Genomic DNA, 19170 nt, shown 5'->3' with positions numbered 1-19170 from the left:
TTAATAATAAAAATGAAAATGGTATTTTCTGGCGTTTCTCATGTGTGTGATTATAATCCAGGATTCGGATCTCACATACTAATATAAAAGTTTCTGCTTGATAAAAAGCTTCTTTACATCTCACCAATAGATGTCTCTAGTGAAGTTCTAGTGATTCATGAACAAGGTTTCTAAATTGGTTCATATATATAGAACTTCCAAGAATTTGAGTGGTGTGGTTGTCCATAATGGGTAGAATTGGTGAATGTTACACGTGTGTAAAGTGATCACTCAAACCAGCCTATGACGGTCGTAAGCCCCGTAAATGCCCAGACTTCCATATTCTTCTTCATCTTTGATGAGATATCAAAAAATAATATAAACTTTAACTTTTCACCTGTAGATGAAAATGTCTGTTAGTTTTCGAAACAAGTTATGTGTAATGAAATAAAACTCCTTAAGTGGTATTATACAAGTGCTTAATTATGTTAGTATGTATAACGTTACATACGGAAAAATGATTATTCAAAGAACGATAGATTCAGGTTAAGTGTATTTAATAAAACTAATATTTTTTTGTAAAACTTCACCCTAACTACTGCGTCACGTTTCAGAAAAAGACGAAGAAGTTTATCGTGTGTTGTTTTACACTTAGCTAAGTTTGTTTACTTTTTTGGTTTGGGGTAAATCCGGATTAAGCATTAAAGTTTTCGTTCCGGAGTATCGAATTCACGTCTTTTGAGGCTGCTATTAAATTAATTTTATACTACAGCTTCTTACTTCCTGGCCAATATCGGAAGTCTCAAACTTTTTACTCACCAAGATAAAACTTTTCAGTCAGATAAGGTCCCAACAGATTTATTCATTCTGTTAGATATCTAGAATCGGAATTTCAAATTCCCTTTTTCTTCAACGACCGGTTAAACGCCAACCATAGGTTAATATATTGCTTTCTATAACCGTATTTCCCTGGGTTAAAATTAAACCATAATCTCACAATAAAATATTATTTTCGCAAACTTTTATTGTGAACATTGAAAAATATCGGAAATGTAAAATATATTGAATTATTTTCGTTTTAAGTTTGGTTCTTAGATTTTAAAACGTTTTTTTTTCTCAAGAAAAAACTTCAATTTAAAAACACTTACTTTAATAAATTATTATTATTATTCTTCTTCTTCTACTACTTTTGATTCTTATACTTCTTTTTATTCTCCTTCTTCTTCTTTTGCTTCGTATCCGCAATCAATTGGTGCAAAGGGCAACACATTAAATTGACGCGGATTGTGATTATATTGTATAAAGATCAGTCCAACCCTTAACTAGTCCAGGGTGGTATTAAAAATATATTACAATAAAAATTACACTTGTTCATTTTCACCTCCCCGGAAATCGAACCACGGAAGCCAAACGCGCTTATTCGAAATCTCATGTATTTGTATTTTATTAAAAAATAATTTACCTCAGCCACAACTTGATTTCTATTTTAATAATGAGATATTATGGCTCAGGAAAATTTTATGAATTTAAAATATTTGCTTTTTTTAATATAAACACAAATATTAATCTAAAATTTTTTCTTTTTAATCCTTATTCAGAAATTCCCAGCCAAAAAATCACAGGATTTTTAATCCCAAAAAATCAAGGTACACTGTAGTTCCATTTAAAATAACAAACACTAGCGTTATAATCGTATAAAATCTCGATTTAGCGTTTTCTTTGCCCGCAAAATAAAGCCACGTCACACTGCCGGATGTAAGAACAATGCTAACCGGAAATACATTCCGGACACGACCAGCTCCAGGATGTCACATCCTCAAATTGCATGTCAACGTTTCCGAGCTGTCGCCTGAGCCACTTTGATATGACTGCGGTTTTAAGAGAAAAATACATTTAACGTCTTCAGAAACCAGACCCAGCGAAGCTCACAAATGGATATGCCCGGAGTACAAAAGCTACGATTTCATTTCAGCTTAGAAATCAAATCATTTTGTTTGAAATATAATATTTTTTTATTTAATTTTGTCTAGGTAAATACCAGTCATTCTTAAAATCTTTTGTGACACGTGTTTCGATGCATTTCGCGTCATTTTTAAACACGTTATTTTAAGATATAGTGGTATTTATCAAGTAAAATTTAAATTAAAAATATAAAGATAGATATTACAATAAAAATGTAACATTGTTTTAAAATCACAATAAAAAATATATTGTAACTAAATTATAATGTCTACCGGTTTCGAAGCCAATAGCTTCTTTATTAATCTATTCATACTTTATCAATTAATATTTTGTCTTCTTTATCAGGGCTGGATAAGACTGATTAATACTTCTAGTATTACAAAATCAGTATTGATAAAGAAGCGGTTAGCTTCAAAACCGATGGACGTTATTATTAATTTATAATTAAATATTTTTAAAGTGATTTAATAAGATTGTTACATTTTAATTGTTAAATAGAAAATCACAAAGTAAGTGCTTCAAATTTAAATTAAAGGATTTGTATTATATTACCACAAAGTGTCTGTCAAATCAATTTATGATTTTTCTTTTCATATTACAAGCACGGAATTAAATAAAAACACATGTTACAATACACTTCACATACTCGTACGTGTATTTGGATTGTGTCCAAATTTAAAAAGTTTGTCAAAATATTTATGAAGGACTAATGTTCATTTGGGATTTTTTTTTTTTTTAATTTTGCTGAAACCATCCTACCAATGAAATACCAAACTTTGACCATATTGACAGAATAATATTTTATTTTTAATATGATACACAGTAAATAACGCTTCTTTATGGTAATATTGAAAGACTTTCATAATTGTAGCAGCATTAATCCGACATCTTAAAATATTTATGTACCCTACATAAAAATTTAAATTACATAAGTATGTATGTTTGTAAAAAAAATGTATGTTTAATAATAATAATAATTATAAACCCTTACCCGCACCCAATGGTGCATAGGGCACTGCGTCATTTAAACAGTGTTATCTTGATCGTTTACACATGAAGGAAAGGTGATCAGCCCTCCGCTTCAGGTACCAGTCCAAGGTAATATTAAATAAATATTGCAGTGAAAAAATCACTTATATTTATTTTACCCCCCTTGGGAATCGAACCCGGGACCTCCAGAACGGTAGCCGAGCGTGCTGACCATTACACTACGGAGGCCACAAAGTGATGTTTAAACATTATAAAGTGAAACAACTTTAATTTAACCACATTATATCGATACACTTTTTCCAACCGGTTTCGAGAAGAACCTTGTCATCCTCTGGATTTATGTACTAATTCTAAAACATTGAAATTCTCATAGTTAAATAAACATTTTCATATGGTGTACGGAGTGTGTGGTGAGTTTTTGATATCATATGGGAAGGGTAATTAATTATAGCCTAACTATGAGTATTTCAATATTTTAGAATCAGTACATAAACCCTGAGGATGACAAGGTTCTAGTCGAAACCGGTCGGAAAAAGTGTACCAATTAAAAGTGGTTAAAACAAAGCTTTATTTTATAAAGTTTATAAAATGCGCCATAAAGTAGCTGCATAAAAAACATTTAAGAAATGAATGTTTACTTTAAATATGTATCAATTTGTGAAGTTGAGTAAAATGATAGGTTTAATCTTTGATGAAAAATCTGCAGGATTCATCCTCTCGTCATAATAATTTCATTTCTGGTGCGCGATACGAGCAAAACCATCCGCCCTTAATAATCTGAACGAATTTAATTATAAATATGAATTTAGCAACACAAACCAACATTTAGCGCCCTCCTGGTTTAAAATGTGTAAACTGATTACGGCCGGTAGCGGAAAGGACATCAAACGCCTCGGCCGCGCTAAGCCACTTCCGGGGCGCAAATTAGGCTCATTTGTCGGAAATCCAATTCCGTATAGCAGATCGTTAAAAAATATTATTTCCGGTACACGTCCGGTATATCTATTAGCAGATAAAACAGGTTTTAAAAAGTAATAAGAAAGATTTGGGTTATTAATGAGGGTAATTCGGGTTTTTTATTAGTCACTCGCTAAGTCGATTATTTAGAGAGATTTATTAGATTTTTTATAGTTAATTTTCACGAGTACCCTCCGGAAAAAAGCGATAAAATTAATTCAAGATGGTGATTAAAATAGATAAATAAAATGAATCCTTTTACTGATATTGAAGATTTACATTTTTTTAATGCCTGCATAAATTGATCGTAAAGCAATTATTAATTAGGTTCGCCAGCAATAAAAATAATTTATTCTTATTTAAACACAAGCTTCAATACATTTTTAATCATAGCAAATCTTTAAAAAGGACAGCTTGATTTGAAATAATAAAATTCATTATTTTTCAGTTACAAAATTAATGTTTATATTGAATCACAGAACATTTCTGTTTTTCTAAGCTCTAACTTTTGTTTTTTTTTATTACCTTTTCAATTTAAAAATATAAACGATTTTACACATTTTTTGAGGAGATCCACCAAGTTATTTTATGTGTTTTATCGATTTCATGCTTTTTCATTGTTTTAATTTATTTTAACGTAATATAAACAACAAAAAAATAATTTGGCCATTTCAAAATAATAAGAGTTTCAAAATATAAAATGAATTAGTTGGATAAAATTTATGTAATATGTAAATCCAGTTTTGTTTGAAAAAAGATAAATCATCCGAAGGGATCCAAAACCATTGCATATACACAAGTTCCAAAAATTAATTCATAATTAATCTGGGATCAATTTTCGTATTACTTTTTTACATCTCATCAAAGATGAAAAAAAATATGGAAGTCTGGGCATTTATGGGGCTGACGACCGTCGTAGCCAGGTTTAAGTGATACACTTTACACACTGTAACATTCACCAATTCTACCCATTATTGACAACCACACTACTCAAATTCTATTTATATGAACCAATTTTGAAATATTGTTCTTGAATCACTAGAACTACACTAGAGACATCTATTGTTGTTGGGATCAATTTATTCATTTCGTCCAAATAAGTGCACAATGCAGTACGGTATGAATTTTTTGGTGACTGATGATGATACGGTATAGAATTTTATCAGACCTTAACCCGATTCCACTTTTCTGAATTATTATGTGGTACGGCATAGAAAATCACAGAACCTTAAAGGGTTCTTTGGATCCACTATTATCTAATAAGAATGTTGCAAATTATCTTATAAGAAACTAATTTGGGAGAAACACCCATAGCTTTTATGTAAAATTATTAGCACATATTGTGCAAACCTCTTAAGGCTTGATATTATTGTAAAGACGTTTTTATTATGTATGGTTCAATACAACAAAACTATTTGATTATGTATTAGTAATCATTAAAAAAGTATATAAAATAAAACTTTATTTTAACCACTTTTTATTGGTACACTTTTTGCAACCGGTTTCGACGAGAAATTTGTCATCCTCAAGGTTTATGTACTTATTCTAAAACGTTGAAGTTCTCATAGTTAAATACACATTTTCATATGTATCGTAAGGGAAGGGTAATTAACTATAACGTAACTATGAGTAATTCAATGTTTTAGAATTAGTACATAAACCCCGAGGATGACAAGTTTATTATTGAAACCAGTTGGAAAAAGTGTACCAATAAAAAGTGGTTAAAACAAAGTTTATAAAATTTGCCATAAAGTATCTGCGAAAAACATTCAAGAATTTTAAAACGTGATTATTTACAGTATGATAATAAAAAATGCCAGTTGTTTGTGGCATGCATCATTCAATTAAGGGTGCTTTGCCAGTGAAAAAATAAAAATAAAAATATATGGTTACATTAAAAATCATAACGCGATTGGACCAGGTCATTTTTGTATTGCACCGGAAATGCAGTCTCCTACTTGAATCTGTCGTAACCGTATCCAGAATATTTCGTGACATGTGTTGCTCTCAATTCCTTTATAAGTGTAATGGCATTAGTGTACCGACCATAATGTACAAGCACGGACCACCGAGCCAGACCAGCGCACAGCTCGTATCCGCACACATTGGGTGAGGCTGAATTACCGAACAGCAAATATCCCTAAACCATTCATCAGATGGAACATGAAACCCAATGCCAACGTCTCTCAAACATGCCTCAAACATGTTAATTCATTAATTTATAATAGGTGTCTCAACAAAAAATGAAACATCTTTTTTAAAACTTTCCTTACCATTCATAGTTTGTTTTGTGAATACCACTTTTATAAACACTTAGAGCCCTTGTACACTATACGAATTCTAACATCCGCCAGTCCGGTTTTTTTTTAAATAAAAGCGACTACGACCATTTAACATGATCAAATTTTCGCGCACCGTCATCACGCACCGATAAAGCGCACCAATCCGAAAAAAGACGGCTAAAAGCACAAACCGATCCAAGCCAATAATCCATTTTATCATGCTAACCGGACTGCCGGATGGTGCTCTTATTCGTGACTACCAGTTTCGGAATAATCATTCCATCATCAGGGCATTAAAATAAAATTATGACGGTCTGACATTTGGACAAAAAAATGAAAGAGAGAAAGAAGACCAATGAATCACAATGGAATACTTTTAAAAGTGGACTTGAAATTAAATTTAGTTGGTGTTTTTTTTATATTCCCATTGTGATTCATTTGTCTTCTTTCTCTCGTTCAATTTATCAGACCGTAATAATTTGATTTTATTGACCTGATGATAGAATGATTATTCCGAAACTGGTAGTCACGAATAAGTGATTATTGAAGTAGTATTACATAAAGTAAACGATGAATAATAAGGAGAGTGTTATATTTAATTTTGTTAATTTATTATATGTGTCTCAACTCGAAATAAAACATCTTCGGTTATACCATATGCATATAAAATAAGATGGAAGTCTGACCACCTGGCACTTAGCTGGCTTAGGTAATCACTTTATACACTTTTGTAAAGTTCATAATTCTGTTCATATTAAACATACATAATGCATTTACTTTTGGAACTTGTCTATATGCAACCACTGGCGTGACAATGACACTGTTTCACAGATTTACTGATTCACTGATATGAATCGAACAAAAAATTTGCCAGAAATTTTATAAGATAAAAGATTTTTAATAATAATAATAATAAAACCCTTATCCAAACCCCAATGGTGCATAGGGCACTGTGTCATATAAACGCAGTGTTATCTTGATCGTTTATACACGAAGGAAAGGTGATCAGCCCTCCGCTTCAGGTGCCAGTCCATGGTAATTTTGAATAAATATTACAGTGAAAAAATCACTTATATTTATTTTACCCCCCTTGGGAATCGAACCCGGGACCTCCAGAACGGTAGCCGAGCGAGCTGACCATTACACTACGGAGGTGGATAAAAGATTTTTAGGAAGCATAAATTACCTTCTAGCTCCACAATTCATCAATGAATTGGTGAGTCAATACGTAATCAATAATTTTCTCTTTATAAAATAACATTTTCATTGGTACATTTTTCTCCGACTGGTTTTGACAAGAACCTTTTCATCGTCAGGGTTAAACATGAACTACCAAGGTGAAAATATGCCACGCAGTATCTGCAAAAAACATACAAGAAAAAAAATCTCTCTTGGTCGATCATGTGAATCGTCCAATTGATCGGGTTTTAGTAAACGGATCACTTAAGTGATGGAGATCACTGATCCAAATATTTTTAGTGAACGGATCTCATACATATCGCTCACTCCTTTCAAGAACGTCATAAATCAAAATACTTGATTTTTCAGGAGAACGTTTTTAAAGTTTAAGAAAATAATACAATGTATTAAAAATAAATATCAAGCCACTTACTGAACTTTTTACTGTGCAACAGATCTTTTTAGGTAAAATCTGAAGTTTTTTTCTCCATTTGAAAAATATTTAGTTTTTTGAAAAAAATAATTAAACAATGCCTTTTCTTCAAAATGCAAAAACAACACTTGCTGCCCTGTAGCGGTTAAATATTAAGTTAAAAATATGCCGCTTTTGCTGGGATATAGTACATTTTCTGGGCATTCCGAAAACATGCACAATAGAATATGTACAATTTTTGATTTATGACGTTCTTGAAAGGAGTGAGCGATATCTGTATTACATTATTACTACTAAACTTAGTTGAAATACATTATTTCAGATGATTTTGTAAAGTTTGAGAATATCCGATGTAAACAAACACGTTCGGAAACAATATGCGAGGGAAGTTAGCGATATGTACCGCGCATGTTAACAAGATCCCACCTCGGTACGGAAGGCATAAGGCACCATCTGTGAACTCTGCTCCATAGCTTACCTTGATGTGAGTGAATTCTATGGTTGTGTTCCCCGCTAGCAGATCATAACTTTGGTGGAGTTCCTCGCTAGTGCCCTTCTTTCGAACGAGCTTGTTAGCTTTGTAGCAACTGTTTATGGACAAAGTTGGCAGGGAATGAGATAAAATGTGTATTTTCATTGCTTTTTGCTTTTCTCAAAATAGAAAAGTTATATTTTCTACCCTAACTTATATATATGACACTAACTTTCTATATAAAACTGCGTATAAAAATTCTACCTTATTTTATGAAACTTTCTTCCTAGATAAACACATACGTGCATGTATGTATGTATGATACTTACTGCTACTACTACTACTATTTCGCCGTTTATCCACAAGGATAGGCAGAGAGGATGGAATGCCACACTCTTCTGTCCTGATATACACTCTAAGCTTCCTTCACATCCATAAATTTAGTCATACATGCCCTTCGATTATGAAAACTTTTGATTTATGTATTAGTTTTAAATCAAACACAGATTTTTTGAGTCTGAAAATGCCCTAACAAGGCAAAACAATTGTCACAATATATTTTTTTTATGTGTTTTTGTTTATCAAATACAACTAAGTAGACTCAAAAAAACTGTTTTTTATTTAAAAATTAATACACAAATTAAAATGGAGTTCTAAAAATTAAACGCAAAATCAATCAATAAAATTTTTTGACACCGCCAGTTTTTAGGTTCGCAACTTTAATTAAGATTTTGATAGAATATAGTAAACAGAACAGATTTGCATTTAAGGATTTTTTGTGCAATATCGGAAATGTATCCTTTTGGTGAGGACCTCCACAAATTATTTGTACAGGTAAAATGTTTTTCTATATCCAGTCCAGTCCGGCATCCTTTTAATGTTCTTACTTTAATTGAGCAAAACGCACGCTTATCGTGATGTTGTATTTCCTTACAGCTGCATGAGGGGTGACTACCTGAAGCTGTTCCCTCACGTGGAGCGCGGGGAGGTGAGCGAGTACAGCGAGGGGGCGGGGGCCCTGTGCGGGGGCAGGTCCGTCCCCCCTCCCGCCCTCTACTCCTCCGCCCGCGCCTTCGTGCTGGAGTTCCACTCGGCCCCCGTGAAGGCTGTCAACGCCACCGGCTTCCTGGGCTACTTCAGATTCATCGATAGAAGTGAGTGGCTTTTAATTTTCATAGTGTAATTAGTTACATAAGTTAACCCTTGATTTCTAATCCTGAAATAATTAAACGGTTAACAGATGCAATGAAAAGGAGTAGCTAAATACATTTAATAAGTGGCTCTACCGTCTTGGCAAAAAAATTGACATTCGTTTTATTTGTAGCTAACCCGCGTTGTATAAAAATTTCAGACAAAACAGTGAATAAATATGGGATGATTTAGATTTTTAGCAAAATAGCATTTACATTTATATTAATTTTGATAAGAACTTAGTATCAATATAAAATATGGAAAAACTAGATAAAAGCTTGATTTATACATATTTTATTTAATGTTAGATATATTTATGTATTTAATTTTATCAAGAAATTTTAAAACACAAAATTATCTTATTCATTAAAACATTAAATTAAATTTATTATAAAGATTCGGCAGTCACTTCGTGGTAATATCATTCAATTTTAATTTTTATTATGATTAATAAATTCTTCTAAAAATATATTGTGAAATGCGTTATGATGCATCTCGCATCATTTTCAAATACAGTATGTGAAGCTTAGTCTATTTTTATTTGTGTTCTTGGGATATTGAAGGATGAGAAAATAATAATAAATTAATAAAAATAAGAAGAAACTTTTACTCCCTCTCTATCATTCAACGTCCCAAGGACACAACTTTAAAATTGAAACCGAGCTTCACATACGATTTTTAAAAATGATGTAGAGTTCATCGAAACACATGTCACACTAAATTTTAAGAAACAGTGATATTTACCAAGTGTAATTCAAATTTAAAAATATCAATTTAAAAACTTTGATGTTCAAATTTCTCTATTATTCAACGTCCCAAGGACACAACTCTAAAATTTAAACTAAGTTTACAAACAATTTTAGAAAATGATGTAGAATGCGTCGAAACGCATGTCACAGTAGATTTTAAGAAACAGTGGTATTTACCAAATGCAATTCTAATTTAAAAATTCAAACTTAAAAACTTTCATGTTAAAATTCTTCCTCCAAAATATTTCAAAATGTTCTCGATCTTTCATCGAGTGGTTTTCTTTAAAAAGGAGTTACATCTCGCTGAACTGGCATCCTCTAAAAAATCCTCTTCTCGCAGGATTGGGTGGAAATCTCTCTCAGCTCCCAGGGCGTCTGGAGAAAAAGATCATTTGAACGGTATAAAGTTCTTTCTCTTGTTAGTTCTTGAAACTGTGGAACAAAGTTTGCCAAGGAGAGACCAGGGGTTTTAAAAGTGCTTCCTTAACACTTTCAAAGAGTATTAGTTCAACACCACATTTTGTCATATCTACGCGATAGAATTAAATTACTATTTTATAAATATATAAATATATATATATATATATATATATATATATATATATATATATATATATATATATATATATATATATATATATATATATATATATATATATATATATATATATATATATATATATATATATATATATATATATATATATATATATATATATATATATATATATATATATATATATATATATATATATATATATATATATATATATATATATATATATATATATATATATATATATATATATATATATATATATATATATATATATATATATATATATATATATATATATATATATATATATATATATATATATATATAAATATACATATATTTAGGTAAAATAGTTACACACGAATAAAAAAATCATTCAAACTAGCGTGTGACGATTCATAGTTTATTACCAGTATGCCAAACATTTAAGAATAAAGTAGATTCAAATAAAAAATCATAAACCTGTAACTAAAAATAAGGTTAGAATAAGACTACCATTAAAAATAAACAGAATCACAAAATTGTTTTATGATTAAGTGTTTAAAAATGTGCGATGAGATTCCTGATTGTATGAGGAATGGAGAGACTATAAGAATTTAAAAGAAATGTTATGTGTATACTGTAAGAAGATGTACATACATATACATATATGGATCACCCTTGAGGTATCATTTTATTAAAAAAGTGGTATATAAATTATCCAAATTTAAAACTATTATTATTATTTTAATGATGTTACATAAAGTGTTAATAAAAGTTTGTATTAAATGTAATGATGTACAAGCTACTTGAAAAAAAAATATGTATTGAAATATCAATACATAAATAAAATATTAAAACTAAGTGAAATAAACGCAGAATTTATAAATAAAGATTTGGACACGGATATGATACTATTGAGAATAAATAATTTTTTATTCATTTTTATAATTCAAATGAAATCTATCTGCATTAAAATAATAACTGTATTGATTTATAATGATACATAAAAGAATCCTAGCTTAGCCTCAGGCTACCTAGCAATTGTGAAATATTTATCAACTTATGAATATGGATCGTCTGGCTAAAATATCAATTTTCGAAAGCGAGGGAATTTCCACAGGGGTGGGAGTTTCGGACGAATTTGCATTTAAAATCGTCAATTTCAAACCTCCCCCGATAGACATTAGAAACTTCACTTAATGAAATCAAAATCAAATTAATTATTCAGTTGACAAACTACGACCGGTGGGGGGTTCAAGTGCCTAGATGTTTGGTTTTGATTAGATTTATAAATATATGTATACAATTATAATAAATTAAGTCTCGTTATCCTTTATACGAACCTTTTCGAACTCCATGGTTTAAAATAAAGGTAGTTTATCTTTGACATCTTAACGCAGATGAAGAAGAATATAGAATATTATTTAGAGAAATAAAAAGACTTTGTTTTTTGATCCACTCACATTTTTATTAAAAACCAACTCGTTTCGGAAACAACCTGTTGCCGAAACTAGTTGGTTGTTAATAAAAATGTGAGTGGATCAAAAAACAAAGTCTTTTTATTTCCCAAAATAATATATCAATATGACCCCCAAAGTTAATGCTTTCAATATTCAAAACAAAGAATATAGATAGAAGTCTGGGCTTACTACCGTCATTTGAACCCTTATCCGCACCCTTATGGTGCATAGGGCACTGCATCATATAAACGCTTAGCTGTTGTCTTGATCGTTAACACACGAATGAAATGTGATCAGCCCTCCGCTTCAGGTATCAGTGCAGGGTAATATTGAATAAATATTAGGCTGAAAAAATCATCGTTTATACTATCATCTATGGCTTTGTTAAGTGATCATTTTATATACATTAAATATTCATTAATTCTACCCATGATTGACAACCACCACACTACTGAATTTTTGGAACTCCTAAATATTTTGATTGAGCTCATGATAAGTGAATTCACAAAAGCCATTTATGTTGGAATAACTTTTATCTTACAATGATTAAAGAAAACACTTCGTTTTTTACCACTTGAGTTTTATTATAGACAACATGTTTCAGAAGTTAAACTTCCATCATTCAGGTCTGTATAGTAACTAAAATATAAAATATAAAATTGTTTTATAAATAAGGAGAGGGGAAAGTAAGGGAAGGGGTTAGTCAAGGGACGGAGTTTGAAAACAAAGGAAAAATGGAAAGCAACCATAACTTGACTAACCCCTTCACTTACTTTCCCCTCTCCTTATTTATAGAACAATTTTATATTTTATATTTTAGTTACTATACAGACCTGAATGATGGAAGTTCAACTTCTGAAACATGTAGTCTATAATAAAACTCAAGTGGTAAAAAACGAAGTGTTTTCTTTAATCATTGTAACATGTCTTACCACAAAGTTAATGCCGAAACAATAAATAAAACTTTTAACTTAACTAAACATGATTTTCATTTTTTGTATAGCTTATTAGACCATTTTTTTTATTTACAACATTTTGAGTTTATCCAGCATGTTGATAAAAGCAGAGAAAAGCCGAGGAAAACATCACATGATCAAGTATTTCAAAAACTTGAAAGTAGTCAGGTCAGGAGTCAAAATAATAGGCAGTGGGTATAAGGAGATGCATAAATGTGGAAGAGAAGATTATTTTCAAGGACAGGTTAGTGTGGCGTTCTATTCTCTCTGCAGGGAAGTGGCGTGATGGTTAATTAGTTAGTCAAATATCTGTTCATTTTTTGACTCAAAAATAAACGCAATTTATGTTTTAGATATAAGAATTACCATTTTTTGTTAATTTCTTTACGCAAAAATTAAAGCCTTTCTAAATCTAGAGATTAACATAACGTTTTTGATTTATATATGTTATATGCACAATTTTTCAGCATAAATTGACTGGCATTGTTTTACACTAACTACCAACGATGTTTTTAGCTGCTACAAAAAAAGAGACATTTTTTCGTACCTCTTTTTTTATTTGGTTTTAAACAATACAGTGCAGTTTATTGTAAGCATTGCAGTTTATTGTTCATTCCCAAAACTGTACCCGAACGAAAGTTTATATTCAAATTTCAAACTCTGCAAATGACACAGAATACTGCAAACTGCAAACGAAAAACTTTGTTTCAGAGCACAGGAAAAAACAATGAGCAACTATTATATTTCTTTAAAAAAAAACAGTTTCAATGTGGTTTTGGATCTTTTAGTAAATCCAGGGCTTTTTAAAAACAAAATCACTCGTAAATTATCACCAATGTGTGTATTCATGACGTTTTTCACGATGTTTATCGTGATGTTTTTTATGATGCTATTAATAACGTTTTTCAAAAAAAAACATAATATATTTCATTATTTTTACAATGTTATTCACATGTTTATCATCACGTATTTCCATGATGTTTTCATACAATGTTTTTTGCGATGTTTTTCGTGATATTTTTTTAATGAATTTTTTCACGGTGTTTTTAACCATTAAAATTAAATTCAATGCGGTTTTGGATCTTTAGTAAATCAGGGGCTTTTAAAAAATAAAACCACTCGTAAATTATCATCAATGTGTGTATTCGTGACGTTTTTCACGATGTTTTTTATGAAGTTTTTAATGGTGAAAAAACACGTATTTTAAAACCTCCTGGGAATTTAACCCGAGTCTTCTAGCATGGTAGCTTAATGTGCTTAACACTAAACTATAGAGGAGAGCATACCAACCGATGCCCATTACAAACTATGATAGGTATTTTTACCGGAAACTGTTTTTTTTAAACCCGCGATGGTACCGTCAGCTGTAAAAATTAACAGTAAAAGGCACAATACTGCAACTTTACATTGGTCATGGCGGGTAGCGTGCTTCTTTACAGTTGCTGTCATTAAGTATTTCCAATATCTTTGATTGCATTGTTGTTTAAAGATTTTTAATATTTATATTACTTAGCAACCATTGTGAAATTACATGTATTAGAAAAGTGTACTAACTCCTTTTTTTCTTTAAATAACTAAAATGCGCTACAGCAATGCATATTCGGGTACATTCATTCATTGAAACCCTTATCTTTATCCCAATGGTGCAAAGAAACGCAGTATTATCTTAATCGTTATCACATGAAGGAAACGTGATCAGCCCTCCGCTTCAGGTAGCGATCCAGCGATCCAGATTTTTTCACTTTAATATTTAATAAATATTAGAGTGAAAAAATCACTTATTTTTATGTGACCCCCCCCCCCCCCTGGGAATCGAACCCGGGACCTTTAGAACGGTAGCTGAGCGTGCTGACCATTACACTACGGAAGCGGACAATATTCGGACGTATATTTGGGTACATCTAGTATAAAATACATTTATCTAGAGGTGTGTATTGCTAATCTAATTTTTCTTTAATTTACATAAATAACTTAAGTCTCAATAAATGCAAAATTAAAATCTCTTGAGTATTTAAGGAATTGGTTTTAAAAAGGAATACTTAAAAACCTAGTATCTTATTTAAGATAATGGGAATAAATTTTCTTATTTGTAATTTAGATTATTTGATCTTTGACTCGAGTGTCTAGGGAAATAAGAGAATTACAAAATTGCTCTCATTTTCATTATCTTACTTAATAGCTGCGGTAATAAGATCTACATTTTAAGGAATTTTGATTAATTTTATGTATATAATTATAAATTGACTCAAAGAAGAGAATATCATTATCAATATATTATTTATTGATTCGGCATTAACTTTGTGGAATGACATGATTATTTTATTGAAATTAAATACTTGAATAATCCACTTTATCGAGTTTTATTTTTATCAACCTATAAATTACTTATATATTACCCTACCTATGTTTATTAACCTATATATACACCTAAATATATTTTTATTCGTTAGTTTTAATTTGTACCAGAAGATGAAAACAATTGTCGTTTTCGAAACTAGTCGTAAATAAAAATAAAACTCGATAAAATGGATTATTCAAGTGTTTAATTTTAATAAAATAATCATTATCAATAATGAAAATTATGCTAAAAGTTCCGAGACGGACTCCCATAGAGAAAATATTCTACTAATTACAACTTACGACAGTCAAAAAATGTCAAAACAATCCGTGCTAATTTCTTGACATCTCAACATAGATGAAGAAGAATATGGAAGTCTGGGCATTTACAGGGCTCACGACCATCATGGGCTTGGTTAAGTCAACACTTTACACACGTGTAACATTCACCAATTCTACCCATGATTGACAACCATACAACGTTTTTTTAACTTCTAGTATATTAATCAAACTCAATGTAATATAGTTTGTGTAAGTTCATGTTGAGATGTCTAAAATAACTCCTAATTAGAGATAATTCAGATTTGTGAACAAGTTTTTGGACACACTCAAAAAGCTTTTATTTGTACTCACTTTTTAAAGGGAATAACCTGCAAAGCTTCTACTCTTAGAGGCTTGTCTGTAGGTAGAATAGTAAGGATAGGGAACGGAACAATTTTTTTTTAATCTAGAATTTATTTTGCATTTCTGGGAATCGAGCCCGCAACGCTAGTTTCGCAGTCGAGCGTCTACCTAACTACGCCACGGCACTTGTCTTAGAAGAAAACAAAAAAAATATGTGGAGTAGTTAAAACTAGTGAAGGCGTCAAAAGATTTGAAAAACTAAAAACTAGTGCATAAACAAGAATGTACCTTTAACACTCTCCTTATCATTCATCGATCACTTTGTGTAATACAACTCTTAAAAACACTTTTTTCTGACTACCGGTTTCGGAATAATCATTCCATCATCGGGTCATTAAAATAGAATTATTACGAATTATCTTTTGTACAAAAATAAAATTTTGAAAGAGAGAAAAAAGGCAAATGAATCACAATGGGAATATTTTTAAAACATTCCCATATTGTAAAATATTGAAACGCATTTTAACATATTTCATAAAACTGGGTGGCTAAATACAGCAAAATAATATATCAAGTAAAACATGCAACATTTACAGGCATCGTAAATTTGATGACAGTTTTTAGAGTGTGAGTGTGAGCAGATTTGAAGGTATTAGTATTATTGGAAAGGCGTGTACAATAAATTGTAATTCGTACTTGAAGGACATTATTACGCACAATTCATGAACATAATCCTTGAAACAAGCTTGTTGCAGATATAAAAAATATATGCATGGAAAATAAATCGCGACATGATAACAGGCATCGTAATTTTAATGTCAGTTTTTAAAGTGACATCTCAAATTAAGCAGATTTGAGGGTATTAATATTATTGGAGAGGCGTGTACAATGTATTGTAGTTCTTATTTGTAGCACTTGATTAGGTACAATTTATTTTATTAAAAATAAAACCCTTGTTTTTTACCACTTATGTATTCAATTGTTACGACTAGTTTCGGATACTACAGATGTTTCCATCTACGGGTTTGAATATAAACGTTTATTTTTGAACCTGTGCATGGAAGGATCTTTAGTTTCTAAATCTCGTTACAATACAATATTCAAGTGGTAAGAAAGAAAAGTGCTGTATTTATAATTTAATCATATCTTACTACAAAATGAATGCCGAAACAATAAGTAACTTTCAGTTTATTATTTATAAACATATTCGTTGATAGCAAATAATATTGAATTGTTGGGTGATATATTCAAAATTAAACAAGGTTTATTGGATTGAATTCTACATTTATTTATGTATATGTCAATACGTGACGCGTTTCGTCTTATTAAGACAATATCAATCACTTAATAAGACACATATATATATTAACATATATCGCTCACTCCTTTTAAGAACGTCATAAATCAAAAATCGTCAATTTTCAATTACGCATGTTTTCGGAATGCCCAAAAAATGTTCTATATCCCAGCAAAAGAGACACATTTTTAACTTAATATTTACCCGCCACAGAGCAGAATGTGTTGTTTTTGCATTTTGAAGAAAAGGCATTGTTTAGTTATTTTCTTTAAATAAATTAAATATTTTTCAAATGGAGAAAAAACTTTCAGGTTTTACCTAAAACGATCTGTTGCACAGTAAAAAGTTCAAAAAGTGGCTTGATATTTATTTTTAATACATTGTATTATATTTTTTAACTTTTGAAACGTTCTCCTGAAAAATTAAGTTTTTTTTATTTATGACGTTCTTGAAAGGAGAGAGCGATATAATACATAAATAAATGTAGAATTTAATCTATTGTTTTGGCATTAACTTTGTGGTAAGACATGTTACAATGATTAAAGAAAACACTTCGTTTTTTACCACTTGAGTTTTTATAGACTACATATTTCAGAAGTTAAACTTTCATCATTCAGTTATTATACAGACCTGAATGATGGAAGTTTAACTTCTAAAACATGTAGTCTGTCTGCAGTTACATCAACTGTCTGCAGTTGCAATAAATAGACAAATAATATATAAATATAAGTAAAACATGATGCGATGACAGCATCATAAATGCCAGTTTTTAAAGTTGCATCTTAATGTCAGATTTTAAAGTGACATCTTAAAGGAAGCAGATTTGAGAGTGTTAATATTATTGGAGAGGCGTGTACAATGTATTGTAGTTCGTATTTGTGGGACGTTATTACGTACAGTTTATTGTTCATAAACATATTCCTTGAAACAGGCTCGCTACAAATCATGTTTATGTCCAGACCATAAATTGTACACAGATTAAATCATTATGCTCCCCCACATTCCCACGGGGCTCGTTCTTCAATCGATGTTAATGTTTCAAAAATGCAGAATATGGGTGTTTCAAATCTGGATCCGCGTTTTTAAAAGCAAACTGTTTTTTACAACATTTTGAATGTGTCGAAATACTTTAAAAAAAGCTTCTTTACATCTCACCAATAGATCGGCTGTCCAAACTCAAAACACAGCAAGGGACATTTTTTGTAGTATGTTTTTTTTGCATTTATGGACAAAGTAGATTCTACTTTGTTTTCTACTGTTCCTTACTGTGTTTTAAATTTGGACAGCCGAGATGTCTCTTGTGAAGTTCTAGTTATTCAAGAACAAGGTTTCTAAATTGGTTCATAAATATAGAACTTCCAAGAATTTGAGTAGTGTGGTTGTCAATAATGGGTAGAATTGGTGAATGTTACACGTGTGTAAATTGATCACTTAAACCAGCCTTTGATGGTCGTCAGCCCCGTAAATGCCCAGACTTCCATATTCTTCTTCATCTTTGATGAGATGTCAAAAAATAATATGTTTTTTTTAGTTTAAATATTTATTTTATCAGACACTGGATATGACAAGCTCTGTGAAACTAGAGGTAATACAATGAGCGTAATCCTTTCTTAAATTCTACGATTTTGGAAGACTTTTTATTATTATTCTTATATGTATTAAATTTTGCTCATTATAATTGTTCTACATTAAGGCATGCCTCAAATAACGAGTACGTATTTCCAAGACAAGAGTATGTTTAACCAAGTAAAAGATCTAAGT

The 19170-nt window shown here is 30.6% G+C and overlaps 1 protein-coding gene across 1 annotated transcript in view; it reads left to right on the top strand.

The window, feature by feature from the left end:
• Nucleotides 1–19170, top strand: part of Sol1 (CUB domain-containing protein Sol1) — a 243900-nt gene that overhangs the window by 89117 nt on the left and 135613 nt on the right. The window contains exon 4 of the mRNA XM_088258466.1: nt 9191–9408. Coding sequence (XP_088114592.1) covers nt 9191–9408 — 218 coding nt within the window. The remainder of the gene's footprint in view (nt 1–9190; nt 9409–19170) is intronic.

Source organism: Brachycentrus maculatus, unplaced genomic scaffold (assembly GCF_059751285.1).
Source record: "Brachycentrus maculatus isolate JH-2025_06_01 unplaced genomic scaffold, ASM5975128v1 h1tg000096l, whole genome shotgun sequence".
Taxonomy (NCBI): Eukaryota; Metazoa; Arthropoda; class Insecta; order Trichoptera; family Brachycentridae; genus Brachycentrus; species Brachycentrus maculatus.
Note: the sequence above shows the minus strand (reverse complement) of the source record. Positions and strands in the feature narration are given on the sequence as shown.